Here is a 26,615-nt window from a genome sequence, read left to right on the forward strand (position 1 = left end):
AATGAAGCACTAAATAAACTATTCAACTATATTATAGATCGACCATATTATAGATTATTTTATGATCATGTATAGTTTCACATGTGAAGGCATACCCTCATTTTTAGTGTTTTCATGGAAAAATGTTATAAATTCTAAGCAATATTTACTTATTCAACCATCAAACATTTTTTAAGCATTTCTATCACTGTTCATTTTAAAATAGCACTTAATATGATATGTAATTATTTTGCTTTCTGGTTTGTATGTACCCTCCATAGGTTGTAAGCTCCAATATTTGCCTACTCATAATTGTATTTTTTTTTCGATAAATGTATAACAGATGCATGTTGCTGGGCACCAAAAATAGAGAATGTGTAAAACTTAGGCACTGTGCTGAAGGAGTCTTATGATAGGAAAAGACATATATATTAAGCATTGTGAAGAAAACGTACATGAGACGATACAGTAGAGTAAGAAAGGAAATAATGTTCATTTTACTTGCAGAATTCCAGAAAGATTTCATAATGAAAGTGACTGTTGTGTCAGATATTGAATAGTGACTGAAAGGAAGGCATTCCAATTCCACACTAGAATGCAGCAATGAGTGTGTTCAGAGCACTACATGCAGTTCATTATGGCTAGGACACAGGACTATCTGGGGGAAATGGAGGAGAATCGAGATAAGACCGAAGAAGAAAGCTGTAGACAAAATATGGAGGAAGGACTCGTTTGCTATATTGAGGAGTTGGGATATTATTGATTAAAAAAAAAAAAAAACTGCTTAAGTAGTGCCAGACCTTACAAATGTTCTCTCATTTGACACTCATTCCCACCACATGAGACTGGCATTTCCGTTGCTGTTTATAGATGAGAATGCTCAGGATCAGAGTGATTATTGGCAGGTAGCTTCTATGTCCAAGGTCACACAGCTAGGAAGTGGCAGAGTTTAGACTCCAGTCAAGAATTTTGACCTCAAAGCTCTTGCTCTTAACCACTGTAGTATGTTGCTGCTTTCTGGTCTTGGCAGTGGGTGACTGAGTTTTCAGTAGGGGATGTAGCAGATGCTAGTGACACCCCACACTTGTATCCCTTGGCACTTCACATTTGTGTACATACAGGCCCAACTTCCATCTGCTGACACTTGTGAATTACTTGCCAGTTTTTCCCCCATGCAGTTTTTCCTGGCTCCACCTACAAGTGGGCCAGCCAGGAGTGCCAGAGAATTAACAACCTCTCTCAAGCTCTCGAAGCCTTCACCTAACAACTGAGGGCAGTGAGCAGAAAGAGACCTTACCCCTTGGGCAGGATAACTGAGGCATGTGTTCTGCCCTGGTTCCCAGAGTTTCTCCACAGGAATAAGTTCCAGTTGCCCACAGTGGTGACTGCTTGACGATGCATACTTTAATGGTTTTGCTTTTCCTTCCCTTTCACTTCCCACTCCCCTGTAGTGTTTCTTGAGGTCATCTTAAAAATTAACTGCTTGTACTCACATCCTTGTCTCAGAGTCCGTTTCTGAAATTCTTTATCTGTTCTAGATATTAACCCCTTATGGGATCTATCATTTGCAGATTATCCTCTCCCATTCGTAGATTGCCTTTTTGTTTCGTTGATGGTTTCCTTCCCTGTGCTTTTGATTTTGGTGTAGAACCAATAGTTTCATTTGCTTTTGTTCCCTTGCCAGAGGAGACATGTCTAGAAAAGTGTTTCTGCAGCTAATGTCAAAGAAATTATTGCCTTTGTTTTCTTCTGGCAGTTTTATGGTTTCAGGTCTTATATTTAGGTCTTTAATCCATTTTGAGTTTATTTTTATGTATGGTGTGAAAAAGTGGTCCGGTTTCATTCTTTCGCATGTAGCTGTCCAGTTTCCCCAGCACCGTTTGTTGAAGAGACTGCCTTTTTACCACTGTATATTCTTGCATCCTTTGTTGCAGATTAATTGTCATAGGCCATATAAGTGTGGGATTATTTCTGAGCTCTCTCTTCCATCCCATTGACTGTGTGTCTATTTTTGTGCCAGTATTTACTGTTTTGATTACTGCTGCTTTGTAGTATATCTTGATATCTGGGATTGTGATACCTCTAGCTTTGAACATTAAAATTATCACTAATTCTGTCTTTCATGTACTGTAAAAATGTTCTCAATTTGATATTAGCCATGTAACTTTTTTACAGTATTGAACATTCAAAATGTTTAAGTTTTATTTAGTCAAATTCATTAATCTTTTCTGTATGTTTCTTGCCTTTGGTGTAACACTTATTGGGTCCTTCCAAAACTTAAGGTTATAAATTAACTAATATTTCCTGGAACCTTTAGGGACCCTTTATACTACATTAAATATTTGCTGTGTTGGAATTTATTTTGGTGTAAAGACAAAGGTTTTATTTTCTCCTAAATGGGTAAGTTGCTGTACTGAAATCATGTACAGAAGTCTTATCCATTACTGCTTGTGCAAGAACCTAACTCAAATTGCCTTTAAAAATAAAAAGTATTAAAAAAAATTTTTTTAATAAAAAAATTGAAAGTATTGCTTTACATAACCTTAAATGGGTAATATGCACTTCAGGTCAAGGCTCTATTTTGATGCAGTTCTCCTGGCTTTCCTGCAGCTTCCTGCATGACACCAAAATGGCTGCAACATTCCCAAGCCTTACACCACATTCTGTACCATAACAAGAAAGACAATAGTTACTTCTTTCAACTACATAAAAACAAATATTCCTATAGCTCACTGTAAATGGACAACCTAAATCTGTCTTTGTGGCCAGAGAAATAGCATATACTAATTAGCTTAGATTTGGATTTCTGCCCATTTTTAACCTAATCTTGAAGCAAGTTAGGTATGATAATCCTCAGTGGTTTAGACCAGGACTTACCTTGAACCACACAGTTGCTACTTAGAGAAAGTAGGGGCAGAATGTATGACATGAGGATTCCATATTGTTTCTTGTGCCTACTGGTTTGAAGTGTTACAATCCAGACATTCTTGGATCAGTTTCAGAATACTAGTTCTTTTCATCCTGGTTATGTTCCTACGTTAGTACCCCATTATTTAAATCATTATATCTTTGTAACACATTTGTAGGGCAACTTCTCCCTTCATTACTTTTCTACTGAAAAAGATTTCCTGTCTACAAGGGACATGTTAAATGACACCATGGGGATACAATCAGAAAATCCAGACAGTATAAAATTCTGCAGTCCAAATAAAACATCTGTTCATATTTTGCATTTTTTATATATTAATTTCAGGAGAATTGCTGATTTTACAATATTGTGTCCTGGTCCAGTTATTCAAGCTTTTTCTTCTGTGAAGTTTTATGGTTTTATTCTTGTTTATCCTTTTTAAGTTTACTCCTGCCATAACGTGGTTTTTTAAACCTAATGAGAATGTTACCTTGCTGCCTTCATACACTTAAGTAGGTACACTGACCATTTTGTGTCTTAAAATCTGCCCTTTTTTTTTTTTTAAGATTTTATTTATTTATGTGACAGAGAGACAGCCAGCGAGAGAGGGAACACAGCAGGGGAGTGGGAGAGGAAGAAGCAGGCTCCCAGTGGAGCAGAGAGCCCGATGAGGGGCTCGATCCCAGAACGCTGGGATCACGCCCTGAGCCGAAGGCAGACGCTTAATGATTGCGCTACCCAGACGCCCCTAAAATCTGCCCTTTATATTTGGTTATAAAATAGCTTCCCAGGAGCTTAATTGGGAAAACATAATGGACTAGGCTGGTATATTTCAGTATTTTTTAGTTTGTACCCAATATGGCAAGATTTCCCAATCTCAGCACTATTTTTAACATCCTGAACTAGATAATTCTTTGTTATGGGGAGCTGTCCTATGTAGAATATTTAGCTGTATTCCTGGCCCCTACCCATCAGGTAACCAACTTGTCCTGATTTACCTGGGACTGTCCCAGTTTTGCAACTGATAGTCCCATGTCTCAGGAACCCCCTCGGTTCCTGGTAAACAGGAGCATTTATTCACACTGTCTACTTAGTACATCACAGTAGTGTAGTCCCCTAGCCCATTTAAACAATCGAATATGTCTCCAGACATTAATATATTTCCCTGGGGATCAAAATTGCCTTCTGCTTAGGAACCATTACCCTATAGATAAGCAGAAAATCTCATATTTTGTGTGGGAGCCCATCAGCCAGACATTACCAGGAATATATCTACGGTGAAACAAATTTAGGTTTATTTAGCATGATCAGCAGACACTCATGTAACATTCAAAATGCTCTGTGTACAAATAATTCCTCATATGTATACCACTCTAAGTTCATACTTTTGTACAAGCTAATGTAAACATTACTATAAATGGAGTGACAATTAATGATGAAATTTTCAGCAGATATTTGCAGACTTTGAATTTATTTTATGTAACTTTTAGGAAAGTCTTAAACGTTTATCAGGCAAACCAGTTCTTTCAGCATACTCTGTCATTCTGATTTTAATAAGTTCAGGTTTCTACCTGATGTTTTAGAATCACTGCATTTAGTAGCCAAACCTTTAGTAATCATACTCTTGTACTTTCTGCTTCAGGCAGAAAATGTAACGGTGACAAAGGATTTTAGAAGAGTGGAAAATGCTTATCACATGGAAGCAGAGGTATGTACTTATCATAACAAATAATTGGAAACAGCATGACTTTGTGGGGACAATTTGCATTTATTTTTATTTTTGAAATGTACAGGAGAAATGCTTCTCATGGTATTGATAAAAGATTATTTTTCTCAAAATCATCTTTGGTGTTAATATCTGTGAGGTTTTTTGCTTACTTATATATTTTTTTTAAAGATTTTATTTATTTATTCGACAGAGATAGAGACAGCCAGCGAGAGAGGGAACACAAGCAGGGGGAGTGGGAGAGGAAGAAGCAGGCTCACAGCAGAGGAGCCTGACGTGGGGCTCGATCCCATAATGCCGGGGATCACGCCCTGAGCCGAAGGCAGACGCTTAACCACTGTGCCACCCAGGCACCCCGCTTACTTATATTTTTTAGTAATCTCTACACCCAGCATGGGGCTTTAACTCACGATCTCAAGATCAAGAGTCGCATGTTCTTCCCACTGAGCCAGCCAGGTGCCCCTGTGTGAGCTTTTAAAATAAATTTTAATGAGATTTATTTGAGAGAAATTGTTTTGAAAGAGAATAAAAATAGCAAGGAGGAAGTGGCAGTTAATTGCCACCTAATAAAATTTTAGTGAAGTTATTACTTTGTGAGCAGGAAACACTATAGGAGAGAAATTTCTTCTCAGATAAAAAGGAGATTAATAAAGTCCTAACGTAAGGATTGAAACAATTTTCAACATTCTTTTCTTTTATAATGCAATTTTACTGTGTTGTGGTGAGTTAAATTTTATTTAAAAATAAAAACCACTTGTGAGCACCCGTGTGGCTCAGTTGGTTAAGCATCTGACTCTTGATTTTGGCTCAGGTCTTAAACTCAGAGTCATGAGATGAGCCCTGTGGTGGGTGGTGGGCTCCATGTTCACTAGGGAGTTCGAGATCCTCTCTCTCCTTCTGCCCCTCTCCCCGCATGTGCATGCACACTGTCTCTCTCCAAAATAAATAAATAAATCTTTAAAAATAAAAACCACTTGGAGCACCTGGCTGCCTTAGTCAGTAGAGCTTTCAACTCTTGTCTTGGGGTTGTGAGTTCAAGCCCCACGTTGGGTGTAGAGATTACTTAAACATAAAATCTTTAAGGGGTGCCTAGGTGGCTCAGTCGGTTAAGGGTCTGATTTCAGCTCAGGTCATGATCTCAGGGTCCTGGGATGGAGCCCCAAGCCCCATGTTGGGCTCCCTGCTTAGCAGGGAGTCTGCTTGTCCCTCCCCCCCACCGCCTCTCCCCCAGCTTGTGCTCTGTCTCTCTCTCAAATAAATAAATAAAATTTTTAAAAATAAAATAAAATCTTTAAATAATTTTAAAAATAAAAAAGGAAAAAGCACTGAACCTTTGCCCAAATTAAAAAGAACAAAATATTTTTTGTACACTCAATAACATTTAGTTCCTACAACTACCTATACTTTTTACTTATCTTTAAAGATTTTATGATCAGGATTTTATGAAATCAGAGTATGTTATAATTGTGGTTAGGTTATAGGACTGCTGTTTGTTTCAGCTTCCAAACATCTTGGGATACGTGCTGGGTCCATACTGCCTCCTTGTCACAGTAAGCAAACAAGAATGGAGTTAGAGTGGACTCTTATTTATCTAGTCAGATAATCTTTATTTTTAGAGGTGGGAAATATCTCAAGGAATCATCTAGTCCTACCTTCAGGCAGATAATAGATTATTTTTCTAATTTTAAAGATGTGACTTTAATCTCAGATAACTTGTCCTCAAACTTCTCAAAGGCTATTACAAGAATTAGAATGGAAATTAGAATCCTGGCTTCTTACTTCTTTGAGATAGTAATTTCTACAAACATTGTTGCTCCAGTACTTAATTTAATAGTTTTGTGATTTCTCCACTTAAAATTATCAATTAATTGAACTATCTCAAGGAATTTTTAAATTGCTCATGATGATTTTAGGGATCCACATGGCAAAATTTATAGTAGTTAGGACTGAAAAGTATCTTTCAAAATAGGATGAATGGGGCCTGGGGATGGGCAAAATGGGTGAAGGGGAATGGGAGATACAAGCTTCCAGTTATAGAATGAGTAAGTCACAGAAATGAAAGATACAACATAGGGAATATAGTCAATAATTTCGTAGTAGTGTTGTACAGTGACAGATGGTAGCCACACTTCATAGCACAAAGTATAGACTTGTTGGGGCACTTGGCTGGCTTGGTTGGTGGAGCATGTGACTCTCCATCTTGGGATTGTTAATTTCGAGCCCATGTTGGGTGTAGAGATTACTTAAAATCTTTAAAAAAAAAAAAAGTATAGATTTGTTGAATCACTGTGTTGTACACCTGAAACTAATGTAACATTGTGTGTCAACCGTACTTCAATTTTTAACAAAGGGAGTTATTAAAAAAAAAGGGGGGGAATTATGAAACTTCTCAGATGTGAAAAGTTTTAATATAATTTTTAATGATTTTTATGATATACACTGTGATATCACTGTCTCATATCAATTGTTTTCTTAAAGTAGGTTTTTCAATTTGGGACTCTTTGGTTGATATTCACAATAGAGATTGGATGTCAAAAAAAAAACAACAACAACAACAACAGGATGAACAGACTAGTAAGATTCCATATTATGGAGATCAAAAGCCGGGATTTATTCTTGAACTCCTCCAGTAGTTATTACCCGTCAGGACTTCAGGCTATAGTGAACATACATTGGCTCAGATTATCTTAATTTAATGGGGTTTATTGTGAGGGTAACACCAGGAAGCAAGGAGGAAAAAGAATGGTCCCAGCAAATACACAGAGGGGCTTCGTGGAAAACTGGCGTATTTTTCAGACTGAGTTGTTTTAGGGATTCACTGTGCAGTTACAGAAAATGCATTAGAGCTGCTTGTTTTGCTATAAGAACATGACTAAATGAGGATTTGGCTAAACACTCCTCTTCTTTCTGCTATGCTTCTTAATGTCTTGTACTCTGTTTCTTCAGAGAATCTGATTATATTTTGTGTAGGGTTCCCTGGTAGCCAGAATTCTTAAATCCTGCAATCCGATACATGATTGCTCTTCGGTCAGCATCAGCAGTCAGTGGAGACCAGGGGTCCCAAGGTACAAAATAATGTCTAACATATACCAGTATTCTCATGGACAGTTAAATGTATAAAGATCAGATGATAGAACATTACATAATAACTAAAATTTTCATCCCAAAAGGCACTTTAGAGATTCTTTATCTAAACTCCCACCTACCCTGCTGCTTCTCTTCATTTTAAAGGTAATAGTGAAAGTTAGAAATTATTTAAGTGCATGAATATAAAAAGCTTATTCCATTTTTAGGCAGCTAATCAATACAAAATTTTGTAACATTCAGCCAGAATTGACTTACTAGTATTCATCCCTTAAGTACTTCTCCAAGAACAAAAGGCTAATACTTGTTCCTTCAGGTAGATACTTGAAGTTCAGTATCACACTGATGCTACTTTTTTCTTCTCCAGGGGTAAGAATCCCCAGTTTCTTTAGTAATTTCTTATAGTGAGACAAACTATTGAGCTAACCAATTTCCATCTAAAGCACCTAAGCTATAGTGTCCTAATTGTGATTTAGCCAGTCCATAGTAGAGAAAGATGGTTATCTCCTTTATCCTGGAATGTTCAAAACTGAACTTCTAACACTCACATCACCTTGTTACCTTCTTTTGAGCTCACAGTCATAATTAGTAATTAAAATTAATTGAACTGTCTTTCTCACATGCTGCTTTAAATCATATTTCTCCTGTTTTATACTTTGTTATTGCTATTTCAAAATGAAGTATGAGTTTAAATTTACCTCTGTAAAATTTTATCCTCTAGATTTGACCTGTATTTCCAGCCTGTTAGGATCTTTTTGGATCTTGATTTTATCAAGCAGGGTTTATAGTCCATCCTGCCAGCTTTCTTTCACCTGCTGATCTGATCATCTGGGTACCCATCTGTGTAATTAATAAAAATATTAAGTAGCATTAATCAACTATGACACTAAACAACAATGTTGCCATGAAGACTATATGTCAGTATATCCTAAGTCTTGTCTAAATAAGTAAAATATAAATCCTTTATAGCTATAGTATTTCTCTGGTAACTTGCAGCTAGGAAGTCAAATTTAGTACATCATGACTTGTTCTTAATATCCTCAAATCTACATGCTCAATAGATTGGCCTTTGGATAGAAATAATTTGGCAGTGGTTCAGAAGATAGAGTTTTAGAAGAAAAGCATAGAGTTGGTGAACTTCAGTCTCAGGAATAAAAGCGAAGTTAAAAGTCAGATGAGTTTTCTACTTAATATCTCATCAAGAAACTTAGTACTTAGAAAACCTTATAAAATTTTAGTCTTAAATTTCTGTGTCGTTATTTTGTTATTCCCGGATGCCTTCTTGGAGGACCATTAAAATGAGAAATACTTGTATTCTTTTCTTCAGAGACAGGACGAAGAAAGCGGTAGGGAGCGGATTTAAAGAGGGAAGACAAGAATAGGTTATGGCAATACGAAAAAGAAAAAATACGCAAAGTACTTGAGGCCTGTGGCAATGGAACAAAATGAATCAAAAGGCCCTATCTTCTTTCCTTCTCATAGAAACCTTTTTTTCTTTCTAATTTCTTACAAACTAATTTTTAAAATAATCTGTTCTAGAACCTTGCTTAGAATTGAAAGGTGTCTAGCCTACTTACATGTAGTTTGTTCAGTGTTATCCACTTGCCTTTTTTGGAAATTAGAACTGTAAGTATTTTTAAAGAGGCTTTTGGCCTATTTCTTTATGGTAATTGAGATTAGCAATAATTCAGAAGTCTCATTTGCAGAGATTTTTAATAAACTGAGATTTAATTTATCCAGTAGGAGACAAATTCATTAAAAGCACTTAAAATCTCACCTCTTTGGGGGTTAACTGGCTGGCTCAGTCAGCAGAGCAAGAGTCAAGAGGCTTTTGATCTTGGGGTCATGAATTCGAGCTCCATGTTAGGGGTAGAGTTTACTTAAAAAAAAAAAACAAAAACACCTATTTTGGAGTTGTTTCTTTTTTAGTACTAAAATTTCTAAACTAATGATTCCTCTTGACCAAAGAGATGGGAAGCATTTATGTATCAATCTGTTTTGTAATTTAATATAGCTAGTACAAGGTTGTGTATAAAATACATATGTATACATTTGTAATCACATTATTTTACCGTGATGAAACATATAATGAGGATTCTGAATATATGAATTTATCTTAAATTTTTTTTATTTTCAATGTATGAGAGAGATTGAAAGTTTTTTATCCTGAATACCTCTTTTTAAATATTGTCATGCAACATCTCTATTCTTCAGTAAAGTGATTCTGGCTCATTAACTTGGATTTCTACCTAGCTATGTATTGATTGTATACCACATTGCTGAATTTAAAAGCAGAAGTTCAGGGCATTGGAAGGCTTAAAACAGTTCTTAAACTGTTAGAAAAAGCAGAATACAGGTTTTTTCTACCAGATTTACTTCTTGTTAATCATTTAACCCACCCATTCCTAAACTATAGTTTGTCCATGGTTTGGGATAAAGACAAAGAGCTGAAAGTCTGTTTACCAATGTAGATGTACTTCTAAAAGCTCATCTGCTAACTTTTTAAGTCATGGTGGTGATAAGAGGGATGAAGGGCAGAGAAAATCTTGTTTGAGCAGCTCGGAGCTGATCTCAACAGACAGCTTTATAGAGCAAGTAAATACCACATGTTAAACCCGATTCTGTGGGACTAGATTTGCCTCAGATAATTAGGGGTGGAGGGGAATTGAAGAAGAAAACTAGTATCTTTTCTGCAAATTGCTTAGGAATTTTCATTGTCCTTCCTGCCATATACTTTTTTTTTTAATAGCAAAGAATACCAAGGATGCATACAAAAGATTCAGCATGTCTCATAGCAAAGCGAGTATATTTATAAACATTTTTGTTTTAAGCTACCAGAGTAGAAATTGGTATACTTTTTTAAAATAAAATTTATTTCAGGGCTCCTATGTGGCACAGTCAGTTAAGCATTCGACTCGTGGTTTCCGCTCAGGTCATTATCTCAGGTTTTTGAGATCAAGCCCTGCGCCAGGCTCCAAGCTCATCAAGGAGTCTGCTAAAGTTTCTGTCTCCCTCTCCTGCCCCTCCCCATGCTTATTCACCCTCTCTCTCTAAAATAAATAAATAAATCTTAAAAAAATAAAATTTAATTCAAGGGCACTTATATAGCAAAGAATTGCTTTTGTTGACACGTGGAACCTGATATGCTTAATCACTTTAATCTGCATGCAGAGAAACCCTTTTAACTCTCAAATTTAGTTACCTTCCAACTTCCACAGAGGCACTGTAAATCTTGCCATATTTCATTACATGTAATGAAATGTATGTACAGTGCCTCTGTGACACTGTTATAGATTAAATATAGCAACAAAAGACAGGATTATTTCCATAGACTATGCAAATGCAGAAAAGTATATTATCTTTTCTTTTTTTTTTAAGAGAGAGTGAGGACACAGGCAGTGGGGAAGGGCAGAGGGAGAGAGAGAATCTTAATCTCACGACCCTAATATCATGACCTGAGCTGAAATCGAGTTGCATGCTTAACCAGCTGAGCACCCAGGCATCCCTGTATTTTTCATTCATTTTAAAAGATTATTTATTTGAGAGCGAGAAAGAGCACAAGTGGGGGAAGGGGCAGAAGGAGAGAATCTTCAAGCAGACTCCCTGCTGAGCACAGAGCCTGACAAGGGGCTCAATCTCACAACCCTGAGATCATGACCTGAGCCAAAAAGAGTCATTGCTCAACCGAATGAGCCACCCAGGTGCCCCCTGTATTTATTATTAAAGGCAGCCTACAGGCATTTTGGAGCTTTGATTTTCAACCAGGAAGGAAATGCAGTTTTTCAACTATCCAGAGATTAAAAACTAGCAACCTGGGTAAGGCTGAAGAAGTCGATTTTTGACTAACAGATTGATATTTTGACTAATACCATACAGTATTTTAAATAAAAGGGGGGGGGGACAAAAAAACACTATAAGACTTCTCTTCAAAAGACAGACAAGGGGCGCCTGGGTGGCACAGTGGTTAAGCGTCTGCCTTCGGCTCAGGGCGTGATCCCGGCGTTATGGGCGAGCCCCACGTCAGGCTCCTCCACTATGAGCCTGCTTCTTCCTCTCCCACTCCCCCTGCTTGTGTTCCCTCTCTCGCTGGCTGTCTCTATCTGTGTTAAATAAAAAAATGAAATCTTTTAAAAAAAAAAAAAAAAGACAGACAAGACTTCTGCTCTGGCTAAGGCAGAATAACATGGACCAGATTTACNTAAATAACAAAATGAAATCTTTAAAAAAAAAAAAAAAAGACAGACAAGACTTCTGCTCTGGCTAAGGCAGAATAACATGGACCAGATTTACCTTCCCACCTAAAACCAAAAAATGGACAAAGCTTATGAAACAGTGGTTTTCAAAAGAGTGGACATAAGGAAGTGAAACACAGTGATCCCCTGAGAAAAAAGAAAAAGTCCTACCATGTTGGGGTGCTTGGGTGGCTCAGTCAGTTAAGCATCTGGCTTTAGCTCAGGTCATGATCTGGGATTGAGCCCTGTGCAGCATGCAGCATTGGGCTCCCTGCTCAATGGGGTGCCTGTTTCTCCCTCCTCCTCTGCCCCGCCCCCAAGTCATTCTCTCTCTCTCAAATAAATAAATAAAATCTTTACCAAAAAAAAAAAAAAAGTCCTACCATGTCCTAGATCACTGTCTTAAGAGGGTCTAGGCAGCTTCACACNCAGCTTCACACGGAAGGGAAACCATGCAGAGCCTAACAAACTCCTTTTATTGAGGAAATGGAATTGAGAGCCCAAACAAGACAGCTAGAGTTTGTAGGAGAGTAGAGGGCTACACAAAGAGAGGTCTTCAGAGAACTACAAAAGGGACACCCCTCTTCACCCCCTCAAGTACTCAGCAGAATACTCATCAGCACATGCATGTGCAGAAATGACCTGAGGCTAGAAAAAGAATCACCCCCAAAATTAGAGGGGACAGTGTTTAGGGTTCATACAGGGCTGGGGTACAGCACCAGCGAGACTAGAAAATCTTGATTCATAGGGCATGTGGTAGAGTATACAGAAGCATCCTACTTCATTAGGGGGTAATAATTAGCGCCAGATCGAACATTACTCTAATCCCACCTAACAAATCTTAAAAGTAAACCTAAATAGATCATTTTCCAAGTTAGTTAGCTGAGTTCTAGAAAAATAAAGAATATTTATGGAAATACAAGGATATCCAATACCTCCCGTAAAGTTAATTTACAAAGATTACTTGGCATGCAAAATAGCATGGAAATAAAGCTCACAATAAGGGAAAAAATCAAACCCACCAGAACCAATTTAGATGTTAGAATTAACAGACAAAAAGATCATTAGTCATTATAACTGTATTTCATGTTCAAAAATTAAGTTTAAAAAAGTTTAATAAAATGTAATAAAATAATTTAGTTGTCAGGATCAAGTAGGCTTATCTGTCACATATTATAAAATGACCTCATTGTTATCTGGCTTTACTTTTTTTACTCACATTTAGAGAATATTTTGAAAGAATGCATCAGCCATGAAAATAATTTCATGTGTCATTTCATTTACAGGTCTGCATTACATTTACTGAATTTGGAAAAATGCAAAATATTTGTAACTTTCTTATTGAAAAGTTAGATAGCTCTGTTGTCATCAGCCAACCCCAGTTCTATCATACTCCAGGTTCTGTTGAGAATCTTCGGTAAGTTAAGTATATCTTTAACTAAATTACCAATTAATTAAAACTATTCAGTGTTAGAGTTTGTTGAATGTCATATTAATAATCTCTGCATTTAATTCCTAAGACGAAAAGCCTGTCTTGTTGCTGTTGAGAACGCATGGCGCAAAGCTCAAGAAGTCTGTAACCTTGTTGGCCAGACTCTAGGAAAACCTTTATTAATCAAAGAAGAAGAAACAAAAGAATGGGAAGGCCAGATAGATGATCTCCAGTCATCAAGACTCTCAAGTTCATTAACTGTACAACAAAAAATCAAAAGTGCAACAATACATGCTGCTTCAAAAGTATTTATAACTTTTGAAGTAAAGGGGAAAGAGAAGAAAAGAAAAAACCTCTGAAATTCCAACTAAAATTTATCGTGTTTGTATCATTTTATTTTTATACTTTTTATGTTTGCTTTTGTCCTGAAAATATATATTGTATAATATATTATTTCTCCCCAAAATCTGTCAGTCTTTGAATACAGTCTTACAGATACCTAAGTTTACACTCTATTTTTAAAAATTTACTATGGGAAATACTCTGAAAATAAATGTGTTACATGTGCACAATTATATACTGACAGTATAAGTAATGTGTAAGAAATTTTTATATTTCTACTACAGGAATAAATATTGGCAGTCTTATTAGCATGATTCTTAGCATTAATAGAATGACGAGGAATACATAACTTTTGATAAAAGGGTAGTGAGGTATACTAGGAAAATATTTTGATGCCACAAATAAAATATATGGCCAGATGCTCTTCACCAGGCTCCTTTGATTATACCAGCACTCTCCAGTACAAATAAATGCAAGCCATATATGTAATTTAAAATTACATAGGAGACAAATAAATAGTAAAAAAAAAGTAAAATAGAAAATAAAAAAGCAGTTGAAACTAAGTTTAATAATATTTTATTTAATCTAATGTGTCCCACATAATATCATTTAACTAAGTTTAATAATATTTTATTTAATCTAATGTGTCCCACATAATATCATTTCAGCATGTAATCAATATTTTAAAAATAATTAATGGATATTTATATTTTTTATACTAAGTTTTCAAAATCTGTACATTTAGTATCCTAACAAATCCTAATTCAGATGCTAAATTTTCATCAGAAGTACTTAATCTATATTTATTTCCTACAATGTAGTTGAAAAACTAGACTCATATATGCAAGTTGTTCCAAATATGCTTAAAAGAGCTAATAACTCTGCATCAAGTAGCAATTTCAGGTAGCAGTTTTCAAATTAAAAGTTTTAAAAATTAAAAATTCAGTTCCTTGATTGTACTGCCCACATTTTAAGTACTTGAAAGTAGTTAATGGCTACTATGCTGGACAGTCCAGGGGTTACACTGAGATAATACTGACCCTTAAGGCTATTTGAGATGAAGCAGCAAGTACATGGTTGCTGTTGCCCCGTACATTATCTGCAGGTGACCATAAACCAAAGCTGTTACATAGGATAGGCTTCCCGTTCCCCACCACAGAGCGATAGGTCCTAGGGTTTTTCCTCTGACCTAGCTCAATACTCCTAAACCAGTATTTCTTTCCTACAGCACACTCCAGTATGTAGTTTACATCCCCACCCACTTTTTAAAGTGGCACTGGAACAGTTTTATCCATCTCCTCTGTAGTGTGTCCTTGGCAGGAGGGAATATGAAAGCTAAGAAGTAAAGTTTTAGGATCCGACACCCTGTGTTCAAATCCGGACTTTACTACTAAAATGTAAGAATGAAGATCGTATCTTGTTCACAGCTGCATTCTAAGACCCCGCTTAGTGTCAGGGACAACAAAGAGTGGGTTCTCAAATATCCGCTGAGCAAATTTACCAGATGTGTAAACTTAGCAAGCAAGGCACCTTCATCTCTTTAAGCTTCTCTTTCCTCACCAATAAAATGAGGCTAAATACCTCCCTTGCAGTGTTACTATGAGGATTAAAGTTGATAAATACAAGACCCCAAGAATAATGCCTGCCACACCATAGCTGGCAGTCAATAAACAGCAGCCATGATAGCAATTGCGTTCTTTGATTACTGTCAACCCAACTAAACTAAAAGTTGGCTCTTCCAAGTCTTCCATTAAGATGGATTTTTAAATAGTTATATTAAAAATATTATCACAAAACCAGTTTAGGATATTTTTTTATTTCCAAAAAAAAGAGCTAAATAAATTATATTGTAGCTTTTATTTATCCAGTTGGATAGAAAAGTATATTGGGGCTGAATATCAAGAAAAAAATTACTTAATAAAAATTTAATTATGTGGGTAGATTTTTCTTAGCTGTAACTTCATTATATTTTGGTTTCATATTTGGTAAAGAAAGTTTTCAGCTTAGCATGAAATACCTAAAAACAAATTTTAAGTTACCAAACACTTTTTAGAATTTACAGGAATTTTTAAAGATGGTGTTTAAAAAAAAAAAAAAAATCTGTAAATTGGGCAGTCCTGCAATTCTGTAGAGTTGCTAAGAGAAAAGAAATCAAAGATTGGACTGGTTTCTGTATGACATCTCATGTGCTCAAGACTAAAGGTATCAAATTTAGTTGTCATTGGTGGCAGTTTAATTTCTGACACAGGGCTTATACTAGAGTCTCAAAATGACTCAGGGGACCTGTGCCAAAAGCCTGCTAGAATAAGCCACTAACCCTGACAAGATTTCTTTCTTCTGAACCCCCTTTAAAAAAAAATCTTTTGAGAAAACAACAAATTATAATTGCTGTTTTCTGAAAGAAAAAAAAAATTCCCATTTGAATATCTGAAACAGACCGACTACACTCCAAGCACCTTTGTAAAAGGAAACACTATTAAATAAATAAATTTTCTTAATATTACTGATAAAATTTAGGATTCTATTCAGTTACATGGTAAAGATTACATTTTTTTATAGTAGCAATATACCTTATTTTTTAGTATCAGTGTTCTTACTGGACAGTTAATTTTAGTTCAACGTAAATAAACAAGACCTGGAAAAATAGTTTGTAACTTAAGACGCTGTACTTCATATCCATAATTATGGTTGTGTCCTCCTCAGGAATGTGGTCGAGGATATCCTAATTCCGTCTGACTTGTTGATGAGAACTTGATAGCGAAGAATTTTCTCACTGACCTAAAAATATAAAAACATGAACTATGAGGTCAAATACGGGAGTTAATATATTATTATCTACATTACAAAATTATATGGGAGGCAAATGCTTTACTACTCATTCCCCAAAAAACCCACTATATAGTTTAACTAAAATAACATTTATTATTTTCTATGCATATTTTATTTACAGCCAGACAGCTTCTACTCATAATCTAATGTGGCCTTAATTATTTTAACATGTTCAGTTTTGTTTAAAAGACTAGAATTCACAGTGACTAATCCAAGTCAAACACTGTTCTCAGGATAAGGTAATAGATATTTTTCAAGAGGAATGACCTGTGCTGTTTTATTAAAAGAATAATATTCTTTTATAACCTGTTTATCAGGAGGCTGTTTCTGTTTCTGCAACTCTTCTGGAGCTCTGGCTTCAACATCCCAACCAACAGTTACTCCCAGTTATCCACCTTTCTTATGGACGATCACCAATCCCACCCTTAGTTTCCACCCTTAGTTTCCACACTAAAGGATGAAAAGCCCAGGTGGCAGGAGAAAGTGCTAATCTAAATGACCTATAGCAAGTCAGTGATCCCTAAATTTAAAAAAAAAAAAAAATCCTCCAACTACCATGTTACTTACCATCTGATGGCGGTGGGGTATGTGTGTGTCTATTTTTTAAAATATAAAGATTCTATCACTTAGCCTCTGCTTCCCTTCTGCAAACAATTTTGGGCAAAGAGTTAAAAACAGATTAATAGTTCCAGTAGTTCCTATATATACATCAGCTTTACACTGATCACATTAATTACATAATAATAATGTTTCATCTGTCTCTATACGAGACTATGAACTTCTTAAGAGCAGGGCTATATCTTAAAACATTTCTTTTCCCAGTATCTCTGGCTAATAAAAGGCTACGAAGAGAAAAAGCTGGCTGTCAGATATTTTGTTTTATTCCCTATAAGAGGGATAGCATTTACAGCAGAGTACTTGAATGTTGGCACACACAGAAGTACGGAATGAAAATGCAAAGCACTGATTCAAAACGTATGTTCAAAATGTTTGCATGTTTTATCGCTACATGGGTATACTTTTATTTCTCCAAAGCTTACCTTTCTCAGAAGTTTGTGGCTATGCAACAAATATTTTGTTGTCTAAACTAGTCTCTTAAATTATTTCAGAACCTATACTGATTTTAAGCTTTCAGATCAGCTCTAAGTAGGTACGTCTGCCCTTGACCACTGAGCACAATTGAGTCATTATCACTTGTGCCACACGTTCCTCACCAATAGAACATAACACACTGCTCAGGGAAAGTTGCTTTTGGAATTCTGACTGCAACCACTATAAAACTGCATCTAACAAATTCAGTTAACTTAGAACTTTTAATAAACAGATGCTTAAATTGAATTTGTTTCCATTAGCATCAATTTCATCTTCAAAGCTATTTTAGAAAATCATATTTGTACCTGATAGCAATAATGCATTTGTAACTCATACAAAAGGTTTTTATGCTTTTACCTTTTATTGAATCAGTAATATTTATTGTAATTCCATTTAAAAAGAATTAGTACAACAATTCAAATATATCAACTCTAGCCCAAGTAAGCAAATAATATCAAAAGAAAATTTTTCTTAGTTTACACTAAATGAATCATGGAAAGTCTAAAATATTATATTCTATATTGGAGTGGGGGTAAGGTATAGTTAACTCAATGTTAAATGTCAAATAAAATACAAAATTATTTTTAACATATCAAATGTTTCACTAGCTCAGAACCTGTAAGGTAAGCACAGATTTCTTTGTCATTGTCATTGTACCTACTTCTAAAATGATGAAGTGATTAGAAGCTGATGTGTCTCTGCAAAGAAACCAATATGAGATTTGTCATTGTCATTGTACCTACTAATAAAATGATGAAGATGAAGTGATTAGAAGCTGATGTGTATCTGCAAAGAAACCAATATGAATATGCAGCAGAAACCTTTAAAAAATGTGTTTGCAAACCACAGAAGTCGGCATATATCCGAGGAATGACTATTGGTTTCATTCTGTAGGAATGAGATTTCACAGTATTCCAAAATGTTACTACTCTTAAACATTACATTCAGAATTAGCTAATATTAAATTCAACACATTAGAAATGTTCTATGTAGGGGCACCTGGGTGCCTCAGTCAGTTAAGCATCAGCCTTCGGCTCAGGTCATGATCCCAGGGTCCTGGGATCAAGCCCCATTTAGGGCTTCCTGCTCAGTGGGGAGCCTGCTTCTCCCTCTCCCCCTGCCTGCTACTCCCCTTGCTTGTGCGCTCTCCCTCTCTCTGTCAAATAAATAAATAAAATCTTTTAAAAAATGTTTTATGTAAATGTTTAGACACTTCATTAACCAATATTAACTAATCATTTTTCATATTATTTGGGAATAACTCTGGAAACATAACACTGCAACAACCACACCACTGAATAACTCTGAATATATCCACAGGTCTGAGATTTGTACAGATTCCAGCCACTTACCCCACCCCAGTAGCCCTGAAAGCAGGAATAAGAGAAACTCCAGCAGTATCCACACAGCCCACTCAACTACCTTTTCTATGTGTGAACTACAGTGTTCAGAAAAGGAACGTGGGAGTTGAGAGAATAATGAACTCGAAAGACAGCAGTGGCCTAACAGGAGTAATATCACTTCCAGAGGCAAAAATGGAGGCTGTACTTCCACAACTTATCAGAACCATTATCCCAGTTTTTTAACACTTGTAAATAAATGCAATGTACCTATAGCTAAGTGAGTGTGAAGACTACAAAGAAACATGTAAATCTAAAGAATTTTTAAAATCACGGTCAGGAATATGGAATGCAGCATAGCTGTAATGCTACACTTGCAACATCGTTTATGAAAAAGGGGCAAAGGCTAAAATCAAAATGCTTGAAATTAATAAAAAATAAGAGAAATCAGCAAAATTTTGTTTAAAAAAAATAAATTCTGAATACTCTTCTCCCCTTCCTACTCTGTCTCGCATTACAAACTATTTTCCATGTCATAGTAAGTCAGGATAAACAGCCCAAAAGCTTGCACATAAGTGCCCTTAATTGAGTCAGCCACTGAGTTTTTGCCACTGAGAACTCAGATGAATTAGCACAGATGAAGAGGCTTTCATGACTGATTTGGGAAAAAAGTGGATTATGTGTTTTAAACTGTTTATCAAGTCTTAATAGTGATGAAAAATAAGGTATATTATGTTACCGACAGTATTTTTCTTTTTTCATACTCTTTCCAAAATATATCCCCCTTTCCGGTCACGCCTAAAATAATGTGGGACTAATGCTGGAATAAATATCAAGTTACCTAATTATTTCTTACAGTTTTTCTCATTCTTATGTATAGAAAAATCAGAATCAAATCAGCACAAAAATGTCAAAAATAAATTATTCTTACTTTCAAGGTTTGACATGGACTTTGGATAATCCTCTTACGTTTGTAATACTCATTAAATATTCTGTTTACCAGATGCCTGTGGTCAATGATATCCCTTTGCAAATCATTATTTTTAGACCACTTTTCATTCTCAAGTGGTCTTGATGCTTTTAAATTCATGGATTTCCACTATTATCTGAAAATTACATTAGCATTTATGTGTATGTATAGAGCTAGATATGTAGATACACAAATCATCAAAGAAAGGGATTACTCCTTTGCCTAACACTATAGTTTAGAGAAAATGAATCTGCCTCCTCTTTATTTTAAGATTTATTTATTTATTTTAGCGAGAAACAGCACAAGCAGAAGGGCCAGAAGGAGAGGAAGAGAATCCCAAGCAGACTCCACCCTGAGCATGAACCTGACTCGGGGCTCGATCTCACCATCCTGAGATCATGACCTGAGCCTAAACCAAGAGTTGGTCACTTAACCAGCTGTACCACCCAGGCGCCGCTGCCTCCTCGTTTTTAAATAGGAACTAATTATTCTTACTTTTAGCTCCCTGGTCTTTAAAATATTTATGTAGGAATAACATGGATTTAATAAGTATTAAGTAGACTATCAGAAACCTGGTAAATCTTCTAGATGATGAGAAAAGACCTTTCTTAACTTCCTTTATTTTGTATACAATATCTTAAATCAAAATATATTTTAGAAAGGGTATGTGCAAGCCAGGAATCAGATTAGGACTGAAAGGCAAAATCTGAAAGCAGATTTACTCACATAAATGTATACTACCTTGTCCTTAATAACCAATGTTTTATATGCATCATCTTTCATCTTATATGCATTATCTTTCATTCTCTGGTATGACCATCTAAAACCATTCCAAAAATCAGAAAGCATTAAAAACAAAGAAAATGTTTAAAATAACATGTGGCATTATGCATATTAATATATAGCAAATGATGCTGCTTGTTACATAATGTCTAGCTATCATCAGGGAGAGAGACTGGTCTTTTATACAACCACACTGAGTTGACCTGTACAAAAGTAAGAAAAAGTAGATCTCTCCCATGAAACAAGAGTATTAAATAAAGTATATAAACACACATATATTCCACATCATGACTAGTAAATTTTTTTCTTCTTTTTTTTAAAGATTTTATTTATTTATTTGACGAGAGGGACAGCGAGAAAGGGAACACAAGCAACGAAGTTTTCTTTTGTGAAATAAGGTGTCAGAACTTCAGNCAACGAAGTTTTCTTTTGTGAGATAAGGTGTCAGAACTTCAGATTCAGATTATTTTATAACGAGAATATAATCTTTAATCAGAAAAGTATAATCTAGTTATATGGCATCTTTCTGCATTTCTACAATAATTTTATTTTTCCTTACAGCCAATTTCCTTTTTCTACAAAGGATCTTTTTCTCATTTTATACATGTTTAAAAGGAATATAAATCATGGGGCACCTGGGTGGCTCAGCTGGTTAAGCATCTGCCTTAGGCTCAGGTCATGATCTGGGATTGAGCCCCACGTCCTTCCTGCTCAGTGGGAAGCCTGCTTCTCCCTCTCCCTTTGCTCCTCGCCCCACTCTTGCTCTCTCTCTCTCTCTAATAAATAAAATCATTAAAAAATAAATAAAAGGAATATAAATCAGATAAAATTTATTGTTTAGAAAAAACCTCAAGGAGCATATAAATACACCTTATGGGGCAATCAGTAACCTCCAGAATACTTTGGAGTTTTTCCCCTTGTAAAGGGTCAAAATTGGTCATCTGATGGTAAAAAGAATTCTAAAGTCCTACATACCAATATTTAGCATGATATGTGATTTTATAATAATATTCTGCTACAGTTCTCTGATGTCCCAAGAATTCACAAAACTGCAAACAAACGAATGGAGGCTCAGGGTACAGTCCAGATTTGGGGAAGCCAAACACCTTACCACATCCTCTATCTCAGCCCTCTCTGACGTGACCTACGCGGTGCCTGTCTGAAACAGCATGAATAACCCGGGTGGTTCTTTTTCCCCAAAGATAAGTACAATATCCATGAATAAATTGCTGAAAGTAAGATTTTATGTATGCTGAAATAAACTACCATCAGGTATATGGAAGGCTGGATATTCTTTTTTCTGAATATGGTTTCTTTTCCAACTATATAGGGAAATCACAGATGAAATAAAGTGAACGGTATGCCTGGGTGGCTCGGTCAGTTAAGTGTCTGCCTTCGACTCAGGTCATGATCCTAGGGTCCTAGGGTGGAGTCCTGCATCGGGCTCCTTGCTCGGGGGGAGTCTGCTTCTGCCTCTCCCTCTACCTGCGGCTCTCCCTACTTGTGATCTCTCCCTCTCTCTCTCTCTCTGACAAATGGATGAATGGAATGAATGAATGAACAGATGAATGGAAAATGAATGAATGAATGAATGAATGGATTGAACAAGGAATAAACTAAGATCACTTTCCATTATCCTTATACTTATGTTTCATTTTCCTTGAGATAAAGCTAAAAAATATTTTTCAGAAATCACACTTTGTCACTAAGGTTATTAAGTGACCTTACTTTTCTTCAAAATTATCTGACCCCCAATTGCCCCTCAGTGCTCAAGCTAGTTTTTATTTTTTTAAGCTAGTTTTTAATAGATTCAAAGAGGATTTCCTGTTTGTTCTTAAAGCTAACTACAACTTTTAAGTAGTCAAATAACTCAAATATTGTTGAAAAGTATTCTACTAATCAGGATAAACAGATGTAGCATTATAACTTACTATGCCACCCTCTCCTACCCCCCATGAAAAAGGAGGGAAGATTTAATTACAGAGCTTCCACTACAAAAAGAGAATGCATACTGATCTTGGATTAGTTTCATTTTGTTTTCAAATATCTACAGAAGGATGATTATATCAATGTGTTAGGAGGTTTCTATTCCCGGAATTTACTTTTCAACATAAATGATATAATGTGCACAAGTTGTTTATATCCTTCATTTGCCAAAAGCCACTGAGCTGATTAATCATTATTTTCTGCCCTGCAATCCCCAAAATATTACCTTAAATAATATGTCAAGGTCTCTCTGAAGGACAGAATTTTTTTAAGGATGAAAGAAAATAAAAGAATTACAATACAGCACAACTTTTTTTTTTCCTTGAAGACTCAGCAGAATTGTTGCCACAGCCCTGAAACAAAACAGTGAACTGGTTGCCTGCAAAAGACAGAGCTGCAAAACCAACAGTACACTATTTGCCACAATCTCCACAGTAATAAGTCTTCCAAGATGCTTCTCTATGTAGTATTATCAGGCAAAAAGGACAAAACAATGTTTATTCACCTTCAATGTGAAAATTCCTTTGGCAATATCTGCACATGAAGCATTAGATGTTTTTACAATTATTGGTGCCAAACTAGGTAGGTTACTAATTTTTAGTTTTTGCATTTTTATTTTTTGGATTGAAAGCTAATTATAAGCATTACCAGGTCATTAGATTTCTTCCCAGCTACTACTTAATTTAAAATAAATGATAAATAGCATAACATATTTCCCCTGATTCAAGCACCCAATTTCCCACAAAACTTGGGTTCGCTTAACAGATGTCTTACATTTGCGAGCCCAGATGAAAGCTCACTTCATATAGGCAGTAAAAATAGCTAAACAGAAATCTTAGACTGCAAGAAAAGCTTCCTTCACTAGGATTAGAAGATACTTTCTTAAGGGGGCAGGAGACTGACATTCCTGAGGCCCATTTAATCCATAGTTCCTATATTAAAACAATGAAAGGTTAGAGGGGAGCCTGGGTGGCTCAGTTAAATGTCAGACTTCTGATTTCGGCTGCATGATCTCAGGGTCATGAGATTCAGCCTGCCTCTGGCTCCACGCTGGGCATGGGGCCTGCTTAGGATTCTCTCTCTCTCCCTCTCCTTCACCCCCTCCCCCTGCTTGCGCACTCTCTCTAAAATAAATAAATCTCTAAAAAACAGTAAAACAATGAAAAGGTTAGAAATTGGCACAGAACAAAAAAATTGAGAGAGCCTAATTACATTGGGCTTTTCTGCTGAGTTGGGCTCTTCTCATTCTGGTAACTGAGACGGCGGCGCCTGTCAGTCAGCGTAAGGTCGGACCTACGTTATCGCTGCAGTGTACATCCACCAGAAGAACTGCTGGTTTTAGACATGCAGAAAATCAATGTGCAATAATTTTTTATACCACCATCAGCTGACTCTTTACCAGCAGTAGCCTACGGGTTTCTCTCCTGCCTTTCGACTTCTTTCCCAGCATCATGTTTGTTTCTTGATGTGCACGCAATCCCGGAGTTGAAAGGCACTAGACGACTACTCCGGGCCCACCTTCTACTTAATCCCAAACCACTTCTACAGCATCTCTGACCCGTCGTCTTTGGCACTACAGCATCGGTAGAAAACTATAAAGAGTAATAACATGAAAGGCCAGTCTTGGAACCAGAGAGAAAATATGAAATAAGAGGGGAAAAGAATATATTGAGGAGGAGGAAAATTACTAGTTTAAGAAGGGAAAGCAAGCAAATAACAGACTGGCCTGAAGGTCAGCACATCCTTCTCTTTCCCTGAATTATAAAGATTTTAACCTATCTTCTCTCAGCAAACCCATTCTAGGCACGTGTGTAAGAGTGTGTGGATGTTTTATAAAGTACATCAAAGATCCCTCTCAATGGAAGCGTAATTTAAGAGACCTGTATTTGTTTTTGTTTTTGTTTTTTTTTTAACATTTTATTTATCTGACACAGAGAGAGAGGGAGAGGCAGAGGGAGAAGGAGAAGCCGGCTCCCCGCGGAGCAGGGAGCCCCATGCAGGGCTCGATCCCAGGACCCTGAGATCATGACCTGAGCCAAAGGCAGACGCTTAACCGCTTCACCGACTGAGCAACCCAGAGACTTGTATTTGTAAGCCCTTCTTTTATTATTCCAAGCAAAAATGTTGGCCTTAAGTGCATGAAAAATGCACAAGAATTCCACAACTCTAAATCTGAACATCACCAGTGAGTCCCATATTTCACTATGTAGGAGAAGGGTTTTAAAAAACAATTAACTCCGGGTGTCTGGCTGGCTCAGTAGGTGGAGCGTGCAACTCTTGATCTCAGGGTTGTGAGTTTGAGTCCCATGGTGGGTGTAGAGTTACTTAAAAATAAAATCTTAAGAGGAACCTGGGTGGCTCAGGTGGTTAAGCATCTGACTCTTGATTTTGGCTCAGGTCATGATCTCAGGGTTGTGGGATCCGTCCCGCATGGGGTTCTGAGTTCAGAGTGTTAAAAGTCTCGGAGTCTGCTTTTCCCTCCCCTTCTGCTCCTCCCCCGCCCCCCGACTCATGTGCACACATAAGCTCTCTCTCTCTCAAATAAAATCTTTTAAAAAAATAAATAAGATCTTAAAAAAAAACTTACTCCAGTAACAATAAAAAGATACAGAGGCTGAGATGGAGTCCAGATGGAGGGAGAACATATGGATTACTTAAAATATATTAACCAAGTACAATGTGTGGAGCTCATTTGGGTTCTGATTCAAACTAAAAAATATTTACAGAAGGAGATTTTTAGAAATGTAAATAGTGATTAGATGTTTGATGTTATTCTATGTTTGCTATTTTTCATAATATGGTTGTTAAAAATGCCATCTTTCCGCAGCACCTGGGTGGCTCAGTCAGTTAAGCAACGGGGTCTTAATTTCTGCTCAGGTCATGATCTCTGGGTGGTTGGATCCTGCTCGGAGAGGTCTCCACGCTCAGTGGGGAATCTGCTTGATATTCTCTCTCTCCCTCTCCCCACTCTAAAACAAATAAATAAAAATTTTTTTAAATGGCATCTTTCCATTACAGTATGCTGTTTCTGATAAGAATATAAGAAAAGGATGGAAGAAAAAGAATGAAAAGGCTTGGGTGGGTCACAAAGGATAGACACATTCAGAGTCTGAAAGCCAGGACTAAGCCAGATGCCCAAGCCTTGCCATTTATCTGAGGAAACAGATTACAGTGGAGGGAACTAAGTTGCTCTTGGATGAGAGTGCAAGGTTGAGGGCATGCCTGGGGAGTGGGGGTGTGATCAGGCCACAGGAAGAATGAGAAGAGTGTGGAGTTATTCTTGGAAAACGTACCGTAAGCCCTAAGGAGTGACTGTGGAAGCAGCTGAAGCGTCAGCAGCGTAGCTGTTCTTGGGCTATTGAACACAGTGGCCCAGCTGGAGCAGGATCCCAGGATCCCCAGGGGCAGGGCATAAGTTCGGAGCTATGAAAGAATGTGACCCTCAGTTCCCCCTTTCTGCACCTGGCAACTGCTACCCAAACAGCCTGCTCCTCCCTTATCCCGTGGCTGACTCCCTCCGTGCCTACCCGGGGGAAAGTGCGAGCCTGCTTCGAGATATTAGCCACCCCTGGGGAGAGGAGGTTAAGATGGCGGAGGAGTAGGGGACCCCTTTTTCAGCCGGTCCCCTGAGTTGAGCTGGATAGGTACCAGACCAGCAGGAACATCCACGGAATCAGCCTGAGACGCAGGAAGATACATCTGGATCTCTACAAATGAACATCTCCAGCGCTGAGTATCGAGGTACGAAGCGGGGAGCCGTGAAACCGCGCACAGATATCGGAAGCTAAACAGAAGGGGGAGGGAGCCGCCGTGTCAGGGCGCCGGGAAGCGGTAGCCACCTGCAAGGGGGAGCGGACAGACCGCGGACCCGCACGCTTGAGACAGCAGGCTGAGAAGGGAGCTCCGGGAGCG

At 37.0% G+C, this 26,615-nt stretch overlaps 1 protein-coding gene across 1 annotated transcript in view; it reads left to right on the top strand.

Annotated features, from left to right (window-relative positions):
- The window catches only part of IRAK1BP1 (interleukin 1 receptor associated kinase 1 binding protein 1), a 16,203-nt gene extending 533 nt beyond the window's left edge, over positions 1–15,670 (top strand). Inside the window, exons 3-5 of the mRNA XM_034648279.1 lie at positions 4,392–4,595; positions 13,216–13,346; positions 13,450–15,670. Coding sequence (XP_034504170.1) covers positions 4,392–4,595; positions 13,216–13,346; positions 13,450–13,720 — 606 coding nt within the window. The 3' untranslated portion in view covers positions 13,721–15,670. The remainder of the gene's footprint in view (positions 1–4,391; positions 4,596–13,215; positions 13,347–13,449) is intronic.
- Positions 15,671–26,615: the final 10,945 nt, after the last annotated feature.

Source organism: Ailuropoda melanoleuca, chromosome 19, assembly GCF_002007445.2.
Source record: "Ailuropoda melanoleuca isolate Jingjing chromosome 19, ASM200744v2, whole genome shotgun sequence".
Lineage (NCBI taxonomy): Eukaryota > Metazoa > Chordata > Mammalia > Carnivora > Ursidae > Ailuropoda > Ailuropoda melanoleuca.